The following is an 18,102-nucleotide window of genomic DNA, read 5'->3' on the forward strand; positions in this document are numbered from 1 at the left end:
TCTATAACCTGAGGCTTTACAGCAGCACGCTTGAATCTTCGACTCATTGTGTGTGGTTGTGTTCACAGGAACTGGCAAACTGGGGTTCTCGTTCGTGAGAATCACGGCACTTCTGATCGGGGGAAACCGTCTTTGGGTCGGAACTGGAAACGGGGTGATCATCTCCATACCGCTGACAGAAAGTGAGTTATTGTGAATTATACAACCAGGTCGACGCAACAAAATCTGCAAAAGTAGCTCATGAGTTGGTTACTTTTTTGACTCCTATGTGTGTTTGGGTACTCGGATTCAATCTTGGAGGAAAATTTTACATAACAAAACCACATGGTGTAGATGCACAACTAATGTAGTTAGAGATAAATAGGATAATCAATTAGATTTTATAGATAATATAAAATGTAGATGATGGAAAACAAATGATCTGCTCGTGCTCGTTCCCAGAGCAAATACAAAGAGCGGTGGATTCCTTTTTCGTAATTTGACCTCAGTATTTGTTTATAGATGTTTTTGTCTTTTCTATTCAGTCGCTCACGTTGTGTGATGGCTCCAGTGTCATTTCGTCATTAGGATGTATTTCATCAGTGGTCATCAGGAGATGCCCGTCCTATACAGTATCTAGTTTGTTTTTAGTTAACATGGAATTTAGTGAATCTGGAATCTGAGGGGTTTGTTTTTATCAGAACATGTATTTGGGATCAAAACTGAAGAAATGATGCTGTTTTTAATGTAACATAAATGTTAATTGAATATATCTGCAAAGAGGGCCGTGTGTCTGTAAACTGACGATGTAAATTTTCCCCACCAGCTTCTCATGCACAACAATGTAAGAAAGAAGGATTTGTTCTTTGACCCACCGCACAAACTAACTTCATGATCAAATTCATCAAATTGTATCAATATAAAATCTAATTAGGAAGCCTGAACTGACTCCAACCCTCTCGTACGTCAGTGCTGTCTGATCTCTGTTGTTCTTCAGCTCCTTTTTCTGCCCATCAACTCCTTCACTTTACTCCACCCTCTTGTTTTCACTCCTCCACGACCTGCTGGCTTCACCTCTTTCACAGTTGTAACTGTTACTGTTACTGTCCTCTCTCTCCTCTTCCTCCTCCTCCTCCTCCTCCTGTTCCTCTTCTTCCTCCCCCTCCTCCTCTGTAGCGGTGGTCCTTCACCGGGGACAACTCCTGGGTTTGAGGGGTAAGTGGGAGAGCTCCCGTCCCGACCCCCTGCTGCTGTGATCTTCTCCTTCCTGCCCTCATCTGCTCCATCCCTCATGTTCCCTGAAACAAAGACACCGCATTGTGTCTTTGAATATTTAGCTGTTGGTCACCAAATATTTAGAGTGATATGATTTTATTTTGTTTTCTTCATCAGAACGCTGCTTTTATCTGTCGGTTACTTTGCATGTGATTTGTCATTTATTATTTTATCTGTGACTATAAGATCTATTTGTGCACACCAGATCCACTGCATGCGTTGCAATGGGTGTGATTTAGCTGCCTCAAACATTTTGGGTTACTCTGCAACTTTTGATTTTTAGTTGTTGACTGGATGTTATGGGTGTGTACAGTATTTTGGTGTTTTATTTTTGCCTGTGTCATCTCACCACATCATTTTGCAAGTAAACATTGCAGCTCGGTCGGTTTCTCACCCCTTTGTCCTCCCTCTCCTTCAGCCAACAAGGTGTCTCCCACATCTTCCGTCGGAGTGATCCACGTGTACGGAGACGACGGCGGCTCCGAGAAGAGCAGCGGCAGCTTCATCCCCTACTGCTCCATGGCCCAGGCGCAGCTGTGTTTCCACGGACACCGAGATGCCGTCAAGTTCTTCGTCTCTGTACCCGGTAGGCACAACGTCCGTCTGTCGGCCGATGACGCCGCATGATCTCCTTCACCAGATTTAAAGCAGCTTTCATACAAAAAACTGCTTTGTAAAATACCTTTATGTAGTAGTGCATAAATATGTTGCATTGCAGCGCACTTGACTAGAGGTTCAGTCCACTAAAAAGATAATTGTCTGTCCTCTATTTCTATAAAGAATGACCACTCACTATGTTGAATCAAATTACATATTGGCAATTATTCTGTAGTACTTCTTTACATTGTTCATTTAACCTCATACATTAGAGACTCATTTACAATAACCCGGGGACCAGAAAAATTGAAAGTTTCCAATACAAGAAACAACAATGTTGAGCTGTTAAGAAGTAAAAAAACAAACGCACAAAAAAAAAGAAAACAGAAACCCTTAAATAGGAAAAAATAAAAACCTTAAGAAAATTTTGAAAATTAAAATAAGGGTGTTACAGATCATCTGAAACAGAAACATCTGGAAGTAAAAATTTAAAAACTGGTTCTTTCAAGTTCACAAAAACAGTCTGAACCTGGAGAGTAAAATACCAATAAGAGCTTTATAAATGAACAAAACTCAGAGAGAGGGGGACGCCCAGACGTACTGGTCACAGCACCCTAACCACACTACCCAGGTTTCAATATGTTTGTCCTGTGTGTGTGTGTGTGTGACAGGAAACGTTCTGGCCACACTGAACGGCAGCGTGTTGGACAGTCCATCAGAAGGACAGGGCTCCACGGCGCCGCCGGAGACCGAGGCCCAGAGCGTCCACAACGTGCTGGTGCTGAGCGGAGGAGAGGGCTACATCGACTTCCGTATCGGTAAGAAACCACTGATCTGACCACTGGAGGGCAGCGAACTCTAATTCTAACTCCTCCATCTCCATAACAAAATGCTGGATTAAAGCTTAGTGTAAAAGATAAATTCAAAATAAAATTATTAATTATTATTATTATTAATTCAACTGTAGACTCTTTTACTTATTGTAAGGTATTGTTGTTCTTGTAAAACAAAACAAAATAATGCAGTTTAGTCTCCATGACTCACACTCCAGCCAGCATTGTGACGTGATTTAAAATTTATCTTCAAATAAATAAATGTCTAATTTCTAATACATATGTAATACCTGTATTTTGAAATGTTGGGTTGAAAGAAACAAATGAGTAAATCTCTATATGTTTGCTTTTTTACATTATCAGCGCACTACAGTTTCGTATCGTTACTTCAGCTCGGCTCTTAAAGGTTTGTTATTTGTTCCTCAGGTGATGGAGAGGACGATGAGACGGAAGAAGGAGACAGCAGCGGGGGCGGAGCTTCACAAATGAAACCTGCGTTGTGCAAAGCCGAGCGCAGCCACATCATCGTCTGGCAGGTGTCTTACGTGCCTGAGTGACACCTGAATCTGCTTTAATGCCCCACCCAACCTCCTTAAAGCAACTTCTTCCTCTTGCCCCCAAAAGCTTCCAGCCACCCAAACCTTGTAATTACCCCAGGTCAAGTAAAAAGCCCCCCACCCACCCACCCACCCCGGCTCTAAAATGACCCTCCAAGCTGTGTATTGTCCCTTATAACTATTATATCCCCTCCTGCCCCGTCACCCCCCCCCTCCCCCCTGTAACTTTAATGACTTGTAAGTACCTCCTCTGATCTAGTAACCTGCCTGCCATCCTGTTTGTCCCTCACAGGACACTGTAACTATCTTCATGAGTCTTGTAACCCAGCCTCATAACTACCTCCCTCCTCTGTAACGCTCTTATATTCACCCTGTAAGCACACTGTATCTCCTCTATATTTACCTCAATTGTCCTGCATCTGCCCCACAGTTACTCCCCCTCCTCCATTTAGTTTGTCATCTGTGAAAACCTCCACCTCGTCTTAAAGCTCAGTGCCCCAACATGACACAGTTGTACCAAAAAAAAGAAAGAAAGAAAATGAAAAAAAAAAAAAAGTGAATGACAACACTGATTTGCATTTCCACCAGAAATCCGTCTGATTTTTTCTGACAGCCGATCAGAAATCTATAACCGTTTATGGCCTGATACGGACCCTGATTGTTCAGAGATTGAGATATTGAAATGCTGTTTTGGCTTGAAGCTTGTATGATGGTTTACGTTGTCATGGACATTTTGAGGGCAAGTGAAAATAAGAACAGGAAACAAACTGAAAGTCAAAATTACTACATGTATAATCCCACTCAGAAGTCGACCTAAAATGTTTTGAATCCCCATCTCTACTCTATTTTACAGCGTCCTGATTTGGGACGTTTCCGACCTCAAACAGTGAGAGGAAATATCTGGTGTAAAGCAAAAATGTCAGAGGACTCAGTTGGTGAGGTCAGAGCATGTCAACATGTTAAAATGGCGTGAGCGAGGTCAAAGGTTCGAGCGCAACTTGTCATTGGTTCAGTGTGAAGCTCGTGTCTCTCCTCTGATTGGCTGTCGATGGGACGGTTTGGTGTGAAGCAGGCGAACGGTGGCGTGTTGTCGGTCTGTGTACAGGCATTACTGTAAATCTCCAGACACACTGAAGCCCATCCTCTTTGTTCGGTATGGAAATTCATGCATTGATCTCTGTGTGAATTAAATATTAAACATATTTGTGTGCTGAAAAAGGTTAAAGTCGACGTGTGGTGCATGTCTCACTTTGCAGAACACTGAAGCACAATAAACAGATTAGAAAAAGCCATTTTAAGATCAGATTTACTGTTTCTGACAATTTCAATACAATCACTCAGCATCACAGCAGGTGTTTTTATAAAAGCATGAATGTGTCCGGGTGCTGATGGGAAGAAATCACATTGTCCGTGAAACATGATATTAGTTCATTTAGTGCTGTTCACTGAGTTTGACAGAATGAAATTACAAAACCACATTCAAAAGCAGGAAAGCTATCAGGCATCATACTTTAAAACTTACAACGACAACTGTATTCAAGTAGTTTCAAGTCATGTGATCTGTTTTTACACCCTTACAGATATTTTATTAAAAAAAAAAAAAAAAGGTACAGGAAACTGACAATCATGAATGTGCAAAAAAGGCAACAATGGCGTTGGTTAATGATTATTAGTTGCTCACATATTTTAGGGGTTCTGGTTGGAAGGACTAATATAGAAGAGTAAACCAATCTAATTGCAGGAAATATAGACACAATCTCTCATTTTGTTATGTGTTGAGTAAAATGCCAAAATGCTGAACAATCTCCCGAATGCTTAATCATTTCCATATGAAAATAATGATATGGAAAGTGTGGCACAGTCTCGCAGTGGTTAGCGCTGTTGTCTGGGTTTGTTTGCATGTTCTTTCTGTGTCTGTGTGGATTTTCTGAATTCTTTCCACAGTCCAAAGAAAGGTTGATTTGTGTCTCTAAATTGCCTGTAGGTTTGAGTGTATGTGTGTGTTTGTAGGTGCTGTATTTGCCTCTATATGTCGCCCTGGGATAGACTGACAACCTGTCAAAGTGAACCCCACCCTCGCCCTCTGTTACTGGAGATTGTCAGCAGTGCAGCTTAAGGATGGACGGATAATTTTTTCCTTCTTCTTATTTTAAATGGGTGACAAAGTTTCCTGTACCTTTGAATGAAACCTTCTGAATCCTGACCTTTTATTGCTTCAGATCCGAGCTTATTGCTTAAAACTGCGAACATGAGCTAGTGTTCTGGACTACACATAAAACTACAATGAAAACTGTAACAAGCTACCGGCGTCAAGTTATTGCCCATTTAGTGCATTTTTTTGCTTTGTAAAGTCATGTCACCTCTGAAATACTTCCACTTCGCACCGATACAAATTTAAATGTATGAAAAGCAGCTGTGAGATCCAGCAAGGCAGCGATGACACGGCATCTCATGAGGCTACGAGCTAATAAAGCCAAAAATATTCCTCTGAGGTACGATGAGAGCCATCTTGTAATGAGACTAACATGGAAGAACCACGGAGGACGGAGGACAGGCGGTGGATACGGAGCATCAGTTGTAGATCCAGTGGCTGCTGCTGTCCTCCCAGCACTGAAGCTCGCTCTGACGAAACCACAGAGAGATTTCTTTCTGGGCGCTGATCACCGAGTCGCTGCCATGAATCACATTCCTGCAACGCACACAGCCAATACAAACACGATCAGGACGGGAAGTAGCAGAGAGCAGCTTCAGGTTGCAGGTGTTATATTATCAAATATTAACCATTTCTGTAAAATTGTTCAAAATGCTGTGTGTAGTCATGTTCTGATTGGTTAGATCAGAATACATGCAGATCAACTCTAACCCTCTCAGGTGATCTTACCTGCCCACTTCCACACAATAATCTCCCCGGATCGTTCCTGGCAGCGAGTCTGCAGGGTTGGTCTCTCCCAACATCTTTCGCGCAGTCTTAACTACGTCCAGACCCTGCCACACCTGAAACACACACATTAATGACTCATTAATAAGGACAACATCCAAACCACACCCTCAAGAAAATGACCATGCTGTCTATGGGAGTGTATTAGATTAGATTAGATGATTAGATAAACTTTATTGTCCCCAAAAGGGGAAATTCGTCTTGGGCAAAAGTGCACCGTGTAGCAACAATACAATAACATATAAGCAGCCATAAGCAGGCTGAAAGGTATGACATTTTTCTGCCTCATTAGGCCTCAGGAAATCAAAAGTTTAGAGTTAGTTGTAAAGAAGTAATGAAACTGATGCGAGACCAAACCCAACAGAAAATATCTAAAGAAAATTTGCTTTCAAATACAAAACATTGTTACACATTTGCTGCTGTGAGCTCTCATGATGAAAAGTAATTTAAAAGAAGAAAAAAAAACATTCAAGATCTCGTTGATAAATATTTGAATTAACCAGGATCAACCTTGTGAATTAATCAAAGTCTTTCAGATTGACGTGTGTGTGTGTGAGGACGCAGTAGGTTTAGGAATCTCACCATTACAACAACTGGTCCTGAACTCATGTAGGTGATCAGTCCACTGAAAAAGGGTTTACTCCTCAGGTCCCAGTAATGTTCCCTCAGAAGCTCCTCAGACGCCTGATGCACAAACACAATCGATATTACATCAATTCTACTGGCCTGGATCATTAGGGGAGAGGAAATAAAACGCCAAGACTCCACATACCTGCATTAGTTTGAGGCCCACTAGCTTGAAGCCCTTCTTCTCAAAGCGGCGCACGATTTCTCCCACCAGCCTCCGCTGAACGCCATCAGGTTTCACAGCGATGAAGGTCCGCTCATTCACCCCAGTCCACCCTGGAACCACAAGCGACACATGTCAGAAACAAAGAGGAAACCCAACCAACCCCTGCTGTGTTTGACCTGAAAAGTGCAAAACACACAACCAAAACAGCTTCCATGCACCTTGGTGTGTCAGGGAAGGAGATCATTAATGCCATTAATACAAGATCAAGTGTTGACATTTTCCTGCAGCTGACACACTTGTGTTCTGTGACAGCTGTTTAAATAAGGGTCAAATCCATGTTCAAAGATGGGTGCAGGAACCACACAAAGCTGCAGTGCACACACAGATTTGAACCTCATGCATCTCCAAAGATTTTGTCTGTTGTTAGTGTTAGTGTAAAAAACACACACACACACACACCATGAGATCCATAAAGGCCACTTCATAAAGGCCACTTTCACACACAGTTCAGCTGGGACGACGGCTTGAAACTTGCACATTTTGACAACAGTTCCTGCAACAATCCTCACACACTCCCGGTTGGCTTCACTATAAATAAAACCCACTGGTTTCCTGCGGTGTGTCTCACCACATTCACCAATCCGTGCATGTTTCACGACCAAGTCCTCAAGTTTGTGCAGGTCTCGCTGTGACCTTTTTCTCGGGCCCATTGCAGAGCTGCGGCTCCTCCAGCAGCAGCAGCAGCAGCAGCAGCAGCAGCAGCAGCAGCCGCCACACGGTCTATTAATAGGAGACATGACTCCACTGCTGCTGGATTAGGAGCTGGTTGGAGTATCAGCCACACGCGGACACGAGTATATGGCTGTGCCACGAAACAAAGCTGCATGCTAACACACTGCAGTAGTTAGGTTCGTTCATAGCTCGTGTTATTAATAGTCACACCTCACTCTCATGAACGACTCTACCTTGCTTCCCAGTAAAGACAACAGTAGTTACACTGGCTCTCTGAAAGTTTATGACGGCTCCGTATCTCCGTTGTTGCTGTCTTTGGAGCCGCTAGCCGAGGCGACGTCAGCCCGGCTCCTCTGGCTGCATGGCGCCGGACACTGTGAGCATGATTTACCCGGCGTGGACCCGTGGCAGGAGAGCTGAGAAGAGACTTATCACCAACCTGACTGGAAGAAGTAAGCGAATATGGACAGAAACAGGCAGATCATGGTCGGTCGGTTGGTTGGTTGCCGCCGGTGGACGGAGCACGATTGAAGTCAACTGGAAGGCGCGGGGGGCAAGGAGTTGTGACGCACACACGTAAACACGCACGTTGCTAAGGAATGCGTAACTAGAGGCGGGCACGAGAGCGCCCTCAGCCAATCAGCTGCGAGTTCTGGAGGCTCCGTCCCGCCGAGAACAGAAGGCCGTCGACATGAATGAAACCACCACGAGTCAAAATAAAATGTTTTAAGCGAATACATGCCTTTTACAGTCTATGATAAATGCCTGCGTCATGTAGCTCACTGAAGAGATAACACTGTTTATCATGACCAGTTCTTCCCAGGGCTCACATGGCCCCCTATTGACCTCCCAAGGACAGTGTATTTATTGATTAGTTAGTTGATGATTGAACGTGTGATTGGCAGATCCAGAAAAAATATACAGTAATTTATAGAGAGATTATAAATAAACACAAATTGTGAATCATTTCAGCATCATACTGAAAATCTCACTGTGAAACTGTCCGGGATTCTTCCATTTAAATTGTAGAAATAAAGGTAGTCTTCCAGTCTGGATTATATAATAGAAAACATACAGCCGGATCAATTTTCAAACCCTTTGACCCCCTACATAAAGTAAACAAATATAAACTATCAGTGATTATTCATTATTATTCAGTGGAAGACCCAGTCATGTCTAAAGTGTGTGTCCAGTTTGGGTGTGTTTACTGTGTATTCTAAATGCTGAAAGCCTAAGGTGGTCTATAATGCATGCACAAAAAATACTGCACCTAAAACTCAATTAGCCTTAGCCTTAATATTTTACATCCAATTTAATATTTAGCACATTACACAAATACAGTTAAAGACACAGAGAGGCCTGCTTCAGATGAAAATTACTTATTTTCATTATTTATGTGAGTCCAGGGCTTATCAGGACAGATGAAGTATGTGCTTCAAATGTGCAGGATAGAAGAAGTTGTCCAGTTCTGTCAAAAGTGATTTAGTTCACAGTGTCCAAGATTCACAGAGGAGAATCACACCGCTGTCCCCTCTCTGCTCCGCCTCTCTTGTTCCTGCTTGCGGAAATAGTCTGTGTTAAACTGGACGTCCCTCTGTAACGGTAAGACAGGCTCCTCTTCCAGGACCAGGCCTGTTGATTTCTTGTGCTGGGCCAGCAGCATGGCGCGGAGGAGCGGTGGGTAGGGGACAGAGCGCGTGGGTGGCTCGGGTAGTGGCACAAACTCCTTTAACTGCTGCTCCATGTTTTTAGGAACCAGCCGCCAGTCGTGGTACATGACCTTGTCCATCTCCTGGACCTCACTCTCCTGTTTTCCTGCACAAAACAAAGTTACCAAAGGCAATGTGTTACAAGGAGATAGATAGATAGCTAGACAGATAGAGTTTTTCCAAGTAGAGAACTTCTGAATGAATACAAAAATAACAAGCAGAGTGAATTGTTGACACATCTTCCAACATAATAAACTACACACACAGACATAATAAGAGAGAAATACTTTCATTACACCTTTTTCTTGCGCTCTTACCTTTGTAGGTGAGGACGCCCCACGCCCTGCCATGATCCATGTTCTAGAAACCAGGAGAAACAAGTTGTGCTTTGGTTACAGGACATTGTTATAGTCGATCTCGTCCGTGAGTCTGGTCCACCACAGTCAGTTCTACATTCATTAATCGTGACAACATGCAGACTTCACACAGAGACGCAGTGGATGTATGCAGCCGCTCTCACCTCAGCCGTGTAGTCCACCTTGACCTTAGTGACCTGCCAGTAGCTGGGCTCGCTGTGGTCCTCGATCCAGGACTTACGGGTGAAGAGGCGGCCCACTCCGAACATCCTCATGCCGGCCAGCAGGGAGAAGAGGCGGCTCTCCCTGCTGACGTCCTGCCAGGCCAGCACCGGCAGCCTCTTCCCAGTGAGGGGGCGCTTCATGGTGTCATAGTCCAGGGCGTACTTCTGGGACTCCCGCGGTCGGGACTTCAGTTCCCGATACGCCCGGATCTTCCGAGCCATCTCTGCGATGAGACGCACCTGCTTTTTCTTCACCATGGCTGTGTTGTTGTTGTTGTTGTTGTTGGCTCCTCCACCACCCTGGTTTGCTCTGCAAGATAGAAAACACATTCACTGACTATTAAATTAATCTTTCTTAAGTAAATGCTGTCTCATACGTGCTTTATTGATATGTATGGTTTGTGTATATTTATATGAAATGTATTTTTAATGGCAATTGTAACTTATGGTTGAGTGCTGTACAATGTGTACTTCCTCCCATTCCTTGTCTGTCTTTTCATTTTCTTAGTTGTCACATGGACTATGTGTCTATAAAGAAATTATATATAATCTTAAGTGTCTCCTGTTGCTTGATGGTTACAGAGGAAACTCATGTCTGTAAGTGAACCCGGGCTGTCCGAGCAGACCGTGAACACATCACACAGCTCCTCCGTTAGCTAACCTAGCTAGCCGTTAGCAGGATTTACATCGTGAAAACAACTCAGCTCACAAATAAAAACACTTTATGAACTGACAACAGCCGACAGACTCAAACAGAGTATTGCTGAACTAAAGACGCTGTTTATAACATCCACATAAAAGTACAATACCTGATAAACACCGACTTGACCTCAACAAGCAGGGAAAGCACAGCACCGTTCAGATGGTACAACCTTTAAAATCCTCCGTGTGTGAACGACGACTGGCGAACTTCAGTTCCGCATGTGGGACACTGAAGCAAAGACGGTTGATATCTTTGACTGAAGTAACTCATAACATTGAATTGGCTAAATGACATTTTAAAAAATGACAATTATTAACCTTTTAAAATGTACAGTAAAATATGTATACATTGTCAAATCAAATCAATATTTTCTTTGTATCCAAATTTGTCTTAATTCAAGAAGTAAGTGATAACAGAGAGGTTCTATAATGAAAGCCTAGAAGGACTTTGGTGATAATCAGCTTCTACTGGAACTGTACTATAGACCATAAAGAAATCCTTTACATTAATTAATTTAAACAAACAAACAAACAAAAAAGGATTTCTCTATGGTCTATTATAAACAAAAATCATGCTTCAAAGAACATAGCATGTGAAAAGTGTTTCTGAATCTTCTCATTCATCATCTCTACAGAAAACTTGGACAGATCTATTTATGCATGTCTTGTGATAAAAGGTTTTTAAAATGCAACCATGATTAAAATAGTAATATTTTAAATTCCTGTTCATTTCACTGTTTTCCATGTGAAACCATAGCATTGATAAAGACACTCAATTTGTGATTTATATTTGCAGGTATACACTACAAATTTATACTGAAGCTGTAATCAAGCTGGACGTGTGGAACAAGGAACAACATTTTTACTGCTGGCAAAACAAGTACTTTTCTAGCCAACATGCACAGGACAGGAAGGATGTCTGTCTTGCAATGACTCATTGGCAGCTGCTGCAAAACACTCACAACAAGATTCAGTCTGCTTACTGGTAGTCTACCAAGTTGTTCCCATATCTGTAACTTTCAATACAAAAACAGACCATCTCAAATACTGCTGGTCCTGGAGAGTAGTAGTGGTAATAACAGTAGTAGTAATCCAGCCCAGTCCTTTGTGCATATTTAGCGTTCATTTTATTTTCAGCTGAAAATCATGCTGATCAGTTCAGATACAGAAAAAGACCAGTAACGGCCTTTACACACAGTATTATTAATATGACATAGTATAGAAGAAACACTTTGAATTTTCCTATTTACAGTATGACAGTAAGAAAAAGTGCATGGATGCATCGTTGTGAAGACAAAATACACAGAAAAAAAGTCAGAAAAATACATGTGCTGGACTACAGTTATTAACCTCATCATGGTTACATCTGGATCTACAGAGAGGGGTTCCTGACAAATCATTACACAACTGGACAGAATGAAGTTACTACTCATGACTGACGAGCATGGTCCTCTGGTACCATCACCGCTGTCGTTGTGCCACTGTCTCCATCACAGCACCCCGCCCCTTCTTTCTTTCTGACAACCATTAGAAAATGCTTGTATTGCATAGTACCTTAAATCTTTGTGTGTATCTGCTTTACACCAAGAGCTCGAGGAGTGAACATGATCCGACTGGTGCCTGAGGCAGCAGTTGGCAAACTGTGTAGCTTCAACACCCGAGTCAAACACTGTTGAACTTGCATTGTCATGATTTTGGTGCTCAGGAGAAAGTGAAACAAAGGATTATTTAGATATCTGATATAAATTGACCTTTTGTGATCACTCAGTCCCATTTAAAAGGTGCCTGGAAAACATGTCCAACATTTCCTGAAAGGTCCTGCAAGACCACCCGGGTGACACAGTCCACTTCTTTACTGTCCTTTCATGTGCTCAACATTTTAACTGTGTTTTTACCCATATTTAAAATATACACACAACACAGATATAAAAGACAGTTAGAAACACACAAAGTTTTCTCTCAACAGCACCTTTCAACAGCCAGGGCCAGGAGGGACTGAGTGATACTGAAGGGATTTTAAATTGAGTGTGGTCTTAGTAAAGTAGAGTCAGTAGGAGTTGTTAAGGACAGACATGGAGAAAGGCCTTGAGGAAAACCAAAACAAGGACATTGCAAAAACATAGCAATACAAAAAAACACTACAATCTGATCATAATCTCATATTTTGTCAATCAAATTGGATAACATTTTAAAGAACTTTTAAGAAACTATAAAGTGTAACAGCAATGAACAGTTGCTTGTAAGGTGCGACAGACATATTTGCCTTCCGATAGATTTAAAAGAGCCATAGTGAACATTAACAATGTTACACTGCTTTCCTCTGTTAGAAATAAGGAAATCTATTGTTTCTACAAACAGCCGACATGATTTTGACTGGAGACTTTGAAAGGCTGATGGTGCAATAAATGTAACAAATATTTCTCTAGTGACATTTCATTAATAATGTGACGAGAAAGAACAACAGAAGGAACATGATGAAAGACAAAAAGAAAATAATTTCATTATTGGAGGATTAAAAAGTTGCAAAGTGCACTCAGGTTCATTCCACCTCCCTCTGACGCGTCTTTTCACGTTTCACGTTCTGACAGTTAAAGTTTTAGCTTCAGTACTGTCACATGTAGGTAAAAAAATACAGAATACCTACAGATTCTCACTTTGCAGACCTGAAAATCACAGGTGCCAGTAACACAGGTAAAACATTACTGTGATAATGCATGAATAGCATTCAGGTTGAGAACAATATACATTATTTGCATACAGGATAAAAACACAGAAAATACCTATACTGTCTCTCGCCTCATGAAACCCCCTTTCTGCAAATACACCACAATGACCATTAAAATTTGGCCATATTTTTCTTCAGTGTCACACTGTACAGTTTACTGAACCTCGCCGTAAGATTTCACTTATGCCCACTGATTAATGGCAACAGATCTGTAACAAATGATGCTAGCTAACGAAATAACACCATATCTTTTCACTTATTACTGAAGCGGGTTGAGGGCATTGAACGTATGATGAGCATGAAGACGTGAATGGCATGAGGAGATCACAGTAATAAAATGTGCAGGCAGAAATGCTGCCGTCACAGTTTTCTACCTATGTACCACTACCGACCGACCCTGGTTCTTCTCTTCGCCACTGTCTTAACACTGAGGCTGAGGAAAAGCTTGAGGCAGGCGAGTGGTATCTCTAGATGCCATAGGGCAGTGACCTCTGCCAGTGTTTAAGAGGAGGTAGGATTCAAGCGGTCTAGTCATGTCCAGCGGCATCGTTTCCTCTGACAGGCTTCGGGGTCGGACGTGCAGCCCTCAGAGTCGCTCTCAGAGGAGGACGGTCCAGCCAAGGGAGGGACAGGCAATTGTGAGGTGCGCTCTGGGGGCCCTTCTGGGGTTTCATCTGTGGTGCCACTGTTGAGACTGAGCACCCAACCCAGTTTGTTGTGGAGCAACTGACGAAGTCCCGGCGGCAGCGGCAACACGTCCAGGGTGTCTATACAGTCCGGCAGCAGCTGGCGAAGGCGAGCGCAGCAAAGGTACAGCAGGGAGGTGGGAGCAGAGCAGGACCGGATCACCTTCATGCTGCTTTTCGCTGCTGTGGAGCACGCCATTGGATAAAACTTCTTATTCTGTAGCTCCGTGGCAGCAACACCTGGCGAGAGAGAGAGAGAGGTGGGAAAAATGTTTAGGATTTTGTGTGATTTCTTGCTCCATCACCACAACACACAGAAACCAGTCTGAATAAATGTGCACATGTCTAGCTCTTCTAGTTTTGCATATAAGCTGGGTTGAAACATGCTCTGCATTGTCTTTTATATCTGTACACTTCATTCATGTAGCCATATATAGTTTTGGTTCCCAATTTTGCATTCTAATATATGCCTGACTAAATTCTGTTTCCCTCCACTATGTGACAGCCATAGTAGCCCATTGGCTTTGTTCAGCATCATGTATGGTAACCCGTTAATATTAAAAAAGAACAAGATTGTGTACGCCTACAAGTCTGATTAAATGATTGTGTAATTAAGACAGGATTCAAACCACCAGCACTCTCATCAACAGTGGACCATGTTTGCTGGTACTACATACCTATACACTTCCGATTCTTGAAGAAGGTGAGTGTGCCGTGCCACGTGTCCAGATGGACTCCGATGATGGAGCCCTGTCCAAACCGAGACGAGAAGTTCATCTTGTCTCCTTTATGATGCAACAAGCCTGAAAACAGAAACCAACGACCAGTGATGTCTAACTCATGTAATGACCACCTGATAACCACTACGTTATATTACATCATGTTGTGTTGGACTTACCGGTGTAGGAAAGACCCCAGCTGTCCGCATCTTTTCCCAACAGGCTGCAGAACGTGTGTCGGTATTTGTCTAGGTTGACATCAGATGTGCCGATACCAACCATCTGTGCAGAAATAAAGAAATATTTTTAGAAAACAAATTAACTTAGCTACTTTCTTTTTTTTTTTAAATGACCTCAACACAACAAGAGCAGATCAATCAATCAATGTTAGGAGCTAAGGGGAAGAGCTTCACCATGTCTGTTCCATACACTGGGGATGTCATCTTGATTTCCCAGAAGTGCTGTCCTTCAGCCAGCTCTTTGCAGCCACGGATTGCAGCTGTGCCACAGCTGTATTCAGAGTGGAAGTTCACTTTGCGATTGTCACAGCTCAGTAACGTTGCTGTCGATCGGCTGCTGGCATCCCACACCCAGTCAAACTCTAAAACATCAGAAGTCATTTGTTCAGGGCCTTCGCTTTATCTAATTAACAAATAAAACCATTCTTATCATCCATCTGTTATAACACGGATACAGTGGTGCAACTCAGTGTTATTCAGCATAAGACTGGACTGGTGTGTACTGTTTTTGTAAATCCTTGAAATGCAGCAGCTGTCTGGTACCTTGATCGTCCTCTCCACAGTGGCAGTCTTTGACCTGGTGAAATCCTCGCAGACGAGGATTGTAGCTGGTCTCGGCTTGGGAATCACAGCCACAGTAGGACTCTCCGGTGACAGGCACTGCACTCGGGACCGGAGGAACCATCACTGCTGAGAAGTCCACCTCTGAGTCTGAATCACTGTACTGGAGAGACACGAGGCAAAAAGAAGACACAAAATCAAACGTCAACAGATAGAATGAAAATGAAACAGAGCGTTGCCCTGAAAATATATGTAAACCATTTGAAAGTAAATAGCAGAAACCTTATGGTACACTCCCTTCTGTGGAATTATTATTAGTGCCGATACAAAGCATGTAAACAACTGCGCCTCTAGCTTCAAGCATCAGACAGACACAAACAATCACATAGTGTTGATCGCAGCCTCGGGCAAACTGAAGGCTTTCAATAAGACCGGGGCTACTCGAGGTGAATGTTGCCAGCTTTCTCATGGTGACACATCCCAGTAATTTGCCTAGGGTGCAAAGAAGTGGCATCATATGACACAAACAAAACATTACACAATCTCTGACACTTCCTATCTGTTTTTCTTACCTCTAGTCGGTCATAGCTCCATTCGTCACTCTCAGAGGCCAGCACCAGCGCCCTGGCATCAGCATCTCGCCGTATCCCACCCCACACATATCTCCATGCACGACTGTTCCTGCTCCGTCTAGACATGGCAGCAGCTCACCGTCTCACCGGCAGAAGAACCTGACTGGCAGTTCAGGTTTCAGTCCAGATGTTGGAATAACAGCATCAGTCCAGCTGCTGAAAGGCAGAAAAGACAATGGCATGTTAACCTTGAGAGACACAGACACTTAAGACTGCAGACTGTGTGGCAAATAAATCATGTAGCTTTCTGCACTGCATGACCACTAGGATAACTTAATAATACAGATAAATAACATGTTTTATCATTTCTTCATATTACTATGGATCATCTTTCTTTTTAAACACTCTATATGATAATTTCGTGATATTAGCAAAACCTTCAGTACTTAGTTACCTCGCACTGAAGTTTCATCATAATTGCACATTTTATTTCAGATGATCTTTTAAGACTTTTGTCGCACTGGTTTGGGGAGCAATGTTATCCACCACATAGCTACAACAACCATTAACACTTCGACACACACGGCACCCCAACCACTCAACCTAAACCTAACACGCTGTTGTAGGCTGCTCCGAGTCCGCAGGTCATTACCATCACCGATAAAATCAATGTTACCCTTTGTCGTGTTGATGTTTTTTTCTTTAATGCTAACTCCAGTTAGCCGCCTAGCGGCTAGCGCGAGCAGCTACCGTTTCCCGCTGAGCAGCGCTGCAACGACGTGTTAGCAGGCTGCTGCTGCTGCTACAAGGTCAGCAGCACCACAATTCAACCCAGGCTGCTTTCTCTTTGTGTGTGAGAGAGCATTTATCTCAGTACACGGACCGCAGTGACAGTCACGGTTTATGAGTCGACTCATAAAAGGTGTCGGCAGCAGCGCTCGGCTGCAGTCAGAGCTGCTAGCGGCTAGCCTCCAGTAGCTGTTAGCTCCGTTAGCTGCAGCTGCCAGCCAGCAGCCTCGGATAAAACAGGACCGTGGTGACATTTACCTGCCTGGTGTTTACATCCAGCGATCACCGAAAACCAGCGACGACACCGCAGAGACGCCGATCCCACAGACACCGACTGCTGCTGCTGCTCGGACGGTACAAGAGTTGAATGAGAGTCTGGCTGAGCTCCGCTTTCCCATGACCTACTTTACATCAGTCTGACCGTAAACAATAACAGGCAGGGAGCCTCTCTCTCTCTCTCTCTCTCTCTCTCTCTCTCTCTCTCTCTCTCTCTCTCTCTCTCTCTCTCTCTCTCTCTCTCTCTCTCTCTCACAACCCAATAACTAACTAACACAACCCACCAGTGCTTCAAGAAAAACTAGGAAAAGCATTTCCAAGAGGAAAATGCGTGTGAATGGTGAAAGCAGCTGAATTAGCTGAAGAAGTTGAGCGATGCTGAAAAGGCTATAGCTGAAAAGTGTAACTTGCAACCTGAGAGATGAATGGCTTTGAAAGGAAGGGCTAAAAAAGTAGTAGGTCTGTTTCAAACACTCATGTCATCACAATCAACACAACCCAATAACTAACTAACACAACCCACCAGTGCTGCAAGAAAAACGAGAAAAGGCATTTCCAAGAGGAAAATGCGTGTGAATGCTGAAAGCAGCTGAATGACAATGACAAAGCTGAATTAGCTGAAGAAGTTGAGCGATGCTGAAAAGGCTTCAGTTAAAAAGTATCCAAGTACAGTATGTGTATGCCGAGGTATAAGAACAACTAACTAACTAGATAAAAATCCTGGACTTAGGTAGCCTAATAGATTACACTAGAACCATAACTCAGCCATAGTTAAATTTAGAGTTTTCTATTATTATTTTCAAATCTTTACTTTGTTTTATTGGTAAATTATTCTGTGTA

The 18,102-nt window shown here is 42.9% G+C and overlaps 4 protein-coding genes across 6 annotated transcripts in view; 1 reads left to right on the plus strand and 3 right to left on the minus strand.

Moving 5' to 3' along the window:
- mapk8ip3 (mitogen-activated protein kinase 8 interacting protein 3) overlaps positions 1-4,466 on the plus strand; it is a 30,798-nt gene extending 26,332 nt beyond the window's left edge. The window contains exons 30-34 of the mRNA XM_085784591.1: positions 69-182; positions 1,156-1,194; positions 1,673-1,840; positions 2,523-2,669; positions 3,111-4,466. Coding sequence (XP_085640717.1) covers positions 69-182; positions 1,156-1,194; positions 1,673-1,840; positions 2,523-2,669; positions 3,111-3,241 — 599 coding nt within the window. The 3' untranslated portion in view covers positions 3,242-4,466. The remainder of the gene's footprint in view (positions 1-68; positions 183-1,155; positions 1,195-1,672; positions 1,841-2,522; positions 2,670-3,110) is intronic.
- Positions 4,467-4,833: 367 nt separating this feature from the next.
- Positions 4,834-8,305, minus strand: nme3 (NME/NM23 nucleoside diphosphate kinase 3). 2 transcript variants are annotated; one of them, XM_085784593.1, is made up of 5 exons: positions 8,144-8,305; positions 6,952-7,082; positions 6,762-6,863; positions 6,123-6,235; positions 4,834-5,930 (listed from the first exon to the last, which is right to left on the minus strand). In XM_085784593.1, exons 1-5 carry the CDS (start codon positions 8,187-8,189, stop codon positions 5,813-5,815), a joined length of 510 nt encoding a protein of 169 aa, XP_085640719.1. In that variant the 5' UTR covers positions 8,190-8,305; the 3' UTR covers positions 4,834-5,812. The 2 variants fall into 2 exon arrangements, with proteins under 2 accessions (XP_085640719.1, XP_085640718.1); XM_085784592.1 differs by lacking the exon at positions 8,144-8,305 and adding an exon at positions 7,601-7,749.
- Positions 8,306-8,993: 688 nt separating this feature from the next.
- mrps34 (mitochondrial ribosomal protein S34) lies at positions 8,994-10,879 on the minus strand. Its single transcript, XM_085784594.1, has 4 exons — positions 10,803-10,879; positions 9,934-10,303; positions 9,731-9,773; positions 8,994-9,519 (listed from the first exon to the last, which is right to left on the minus strand). The coding sequence occupies exons 2-4, from the start codon at positions 10,249-10,251 to the stop codon at positions 9,221-9,223; spliced, it is 660 nt and encodes a 219-aa protein (XP_085640720.1). The 5' UTR covers positions 10,252-10,303; positions 10,803-10,879; the 3' UTR covers positions 8,994-9,220.
- A 920-nt stretch (positions 10,880-11,799) lies between these two features.
- On the minus strand, positions 11,800-17,417 carry spsb3a (splA/ryanodine receptor domain and SOCS box containing 3a). Of its 2 annotated transcripts, none has more exons than XM_085784596.1 (7): positions 17,245-17,417; positions 16,198-16,410; positions 15,608-15,788; positions 15,239-15,426; positions 15,005-15,107; positions 14,784-14,909; positions 11,800-14,346 (listed from the first exon to the last, which is right to left on the minus strand). In XM_085784596.1, the coding sequence occupies exons 2-7, from the start codon at positions 16,321-16,323 to the stop codon at positions 13,952-13,954; spliced, it is 1,119 nt and encodes a 372-aa protein (XP_085640722.1). In that variant the 5' UTR covers positions 16,324-16,410; positions 17,245-17,417; the 3' UTR covers positions 11,800-13,951. The 2 variants fall into 2 exon arrangements, with proteins under 2 accessions (XP_085640722.1, XP_085640721.1); XM_085784595.1 differs by having other exon boundaries at positions 16,198-16,413.
- Positions 17,418-18,102: the final 685 nt, after the last annotated feature.

Source organism: Trachurus japonicus, chromosome 8 (genome assembly GCF_045865225.1).
Source record: "Trachurus japonicus isolate A0001 chromosome 8, Traja_1.0".
Taxonomy (NCBI): domain Eukaryota; kingdom Metazoa; phylum Chordata; class Actinopteri; order Carangiformes; family Carangidae; genus Trachurus; species Trachurus japonicus.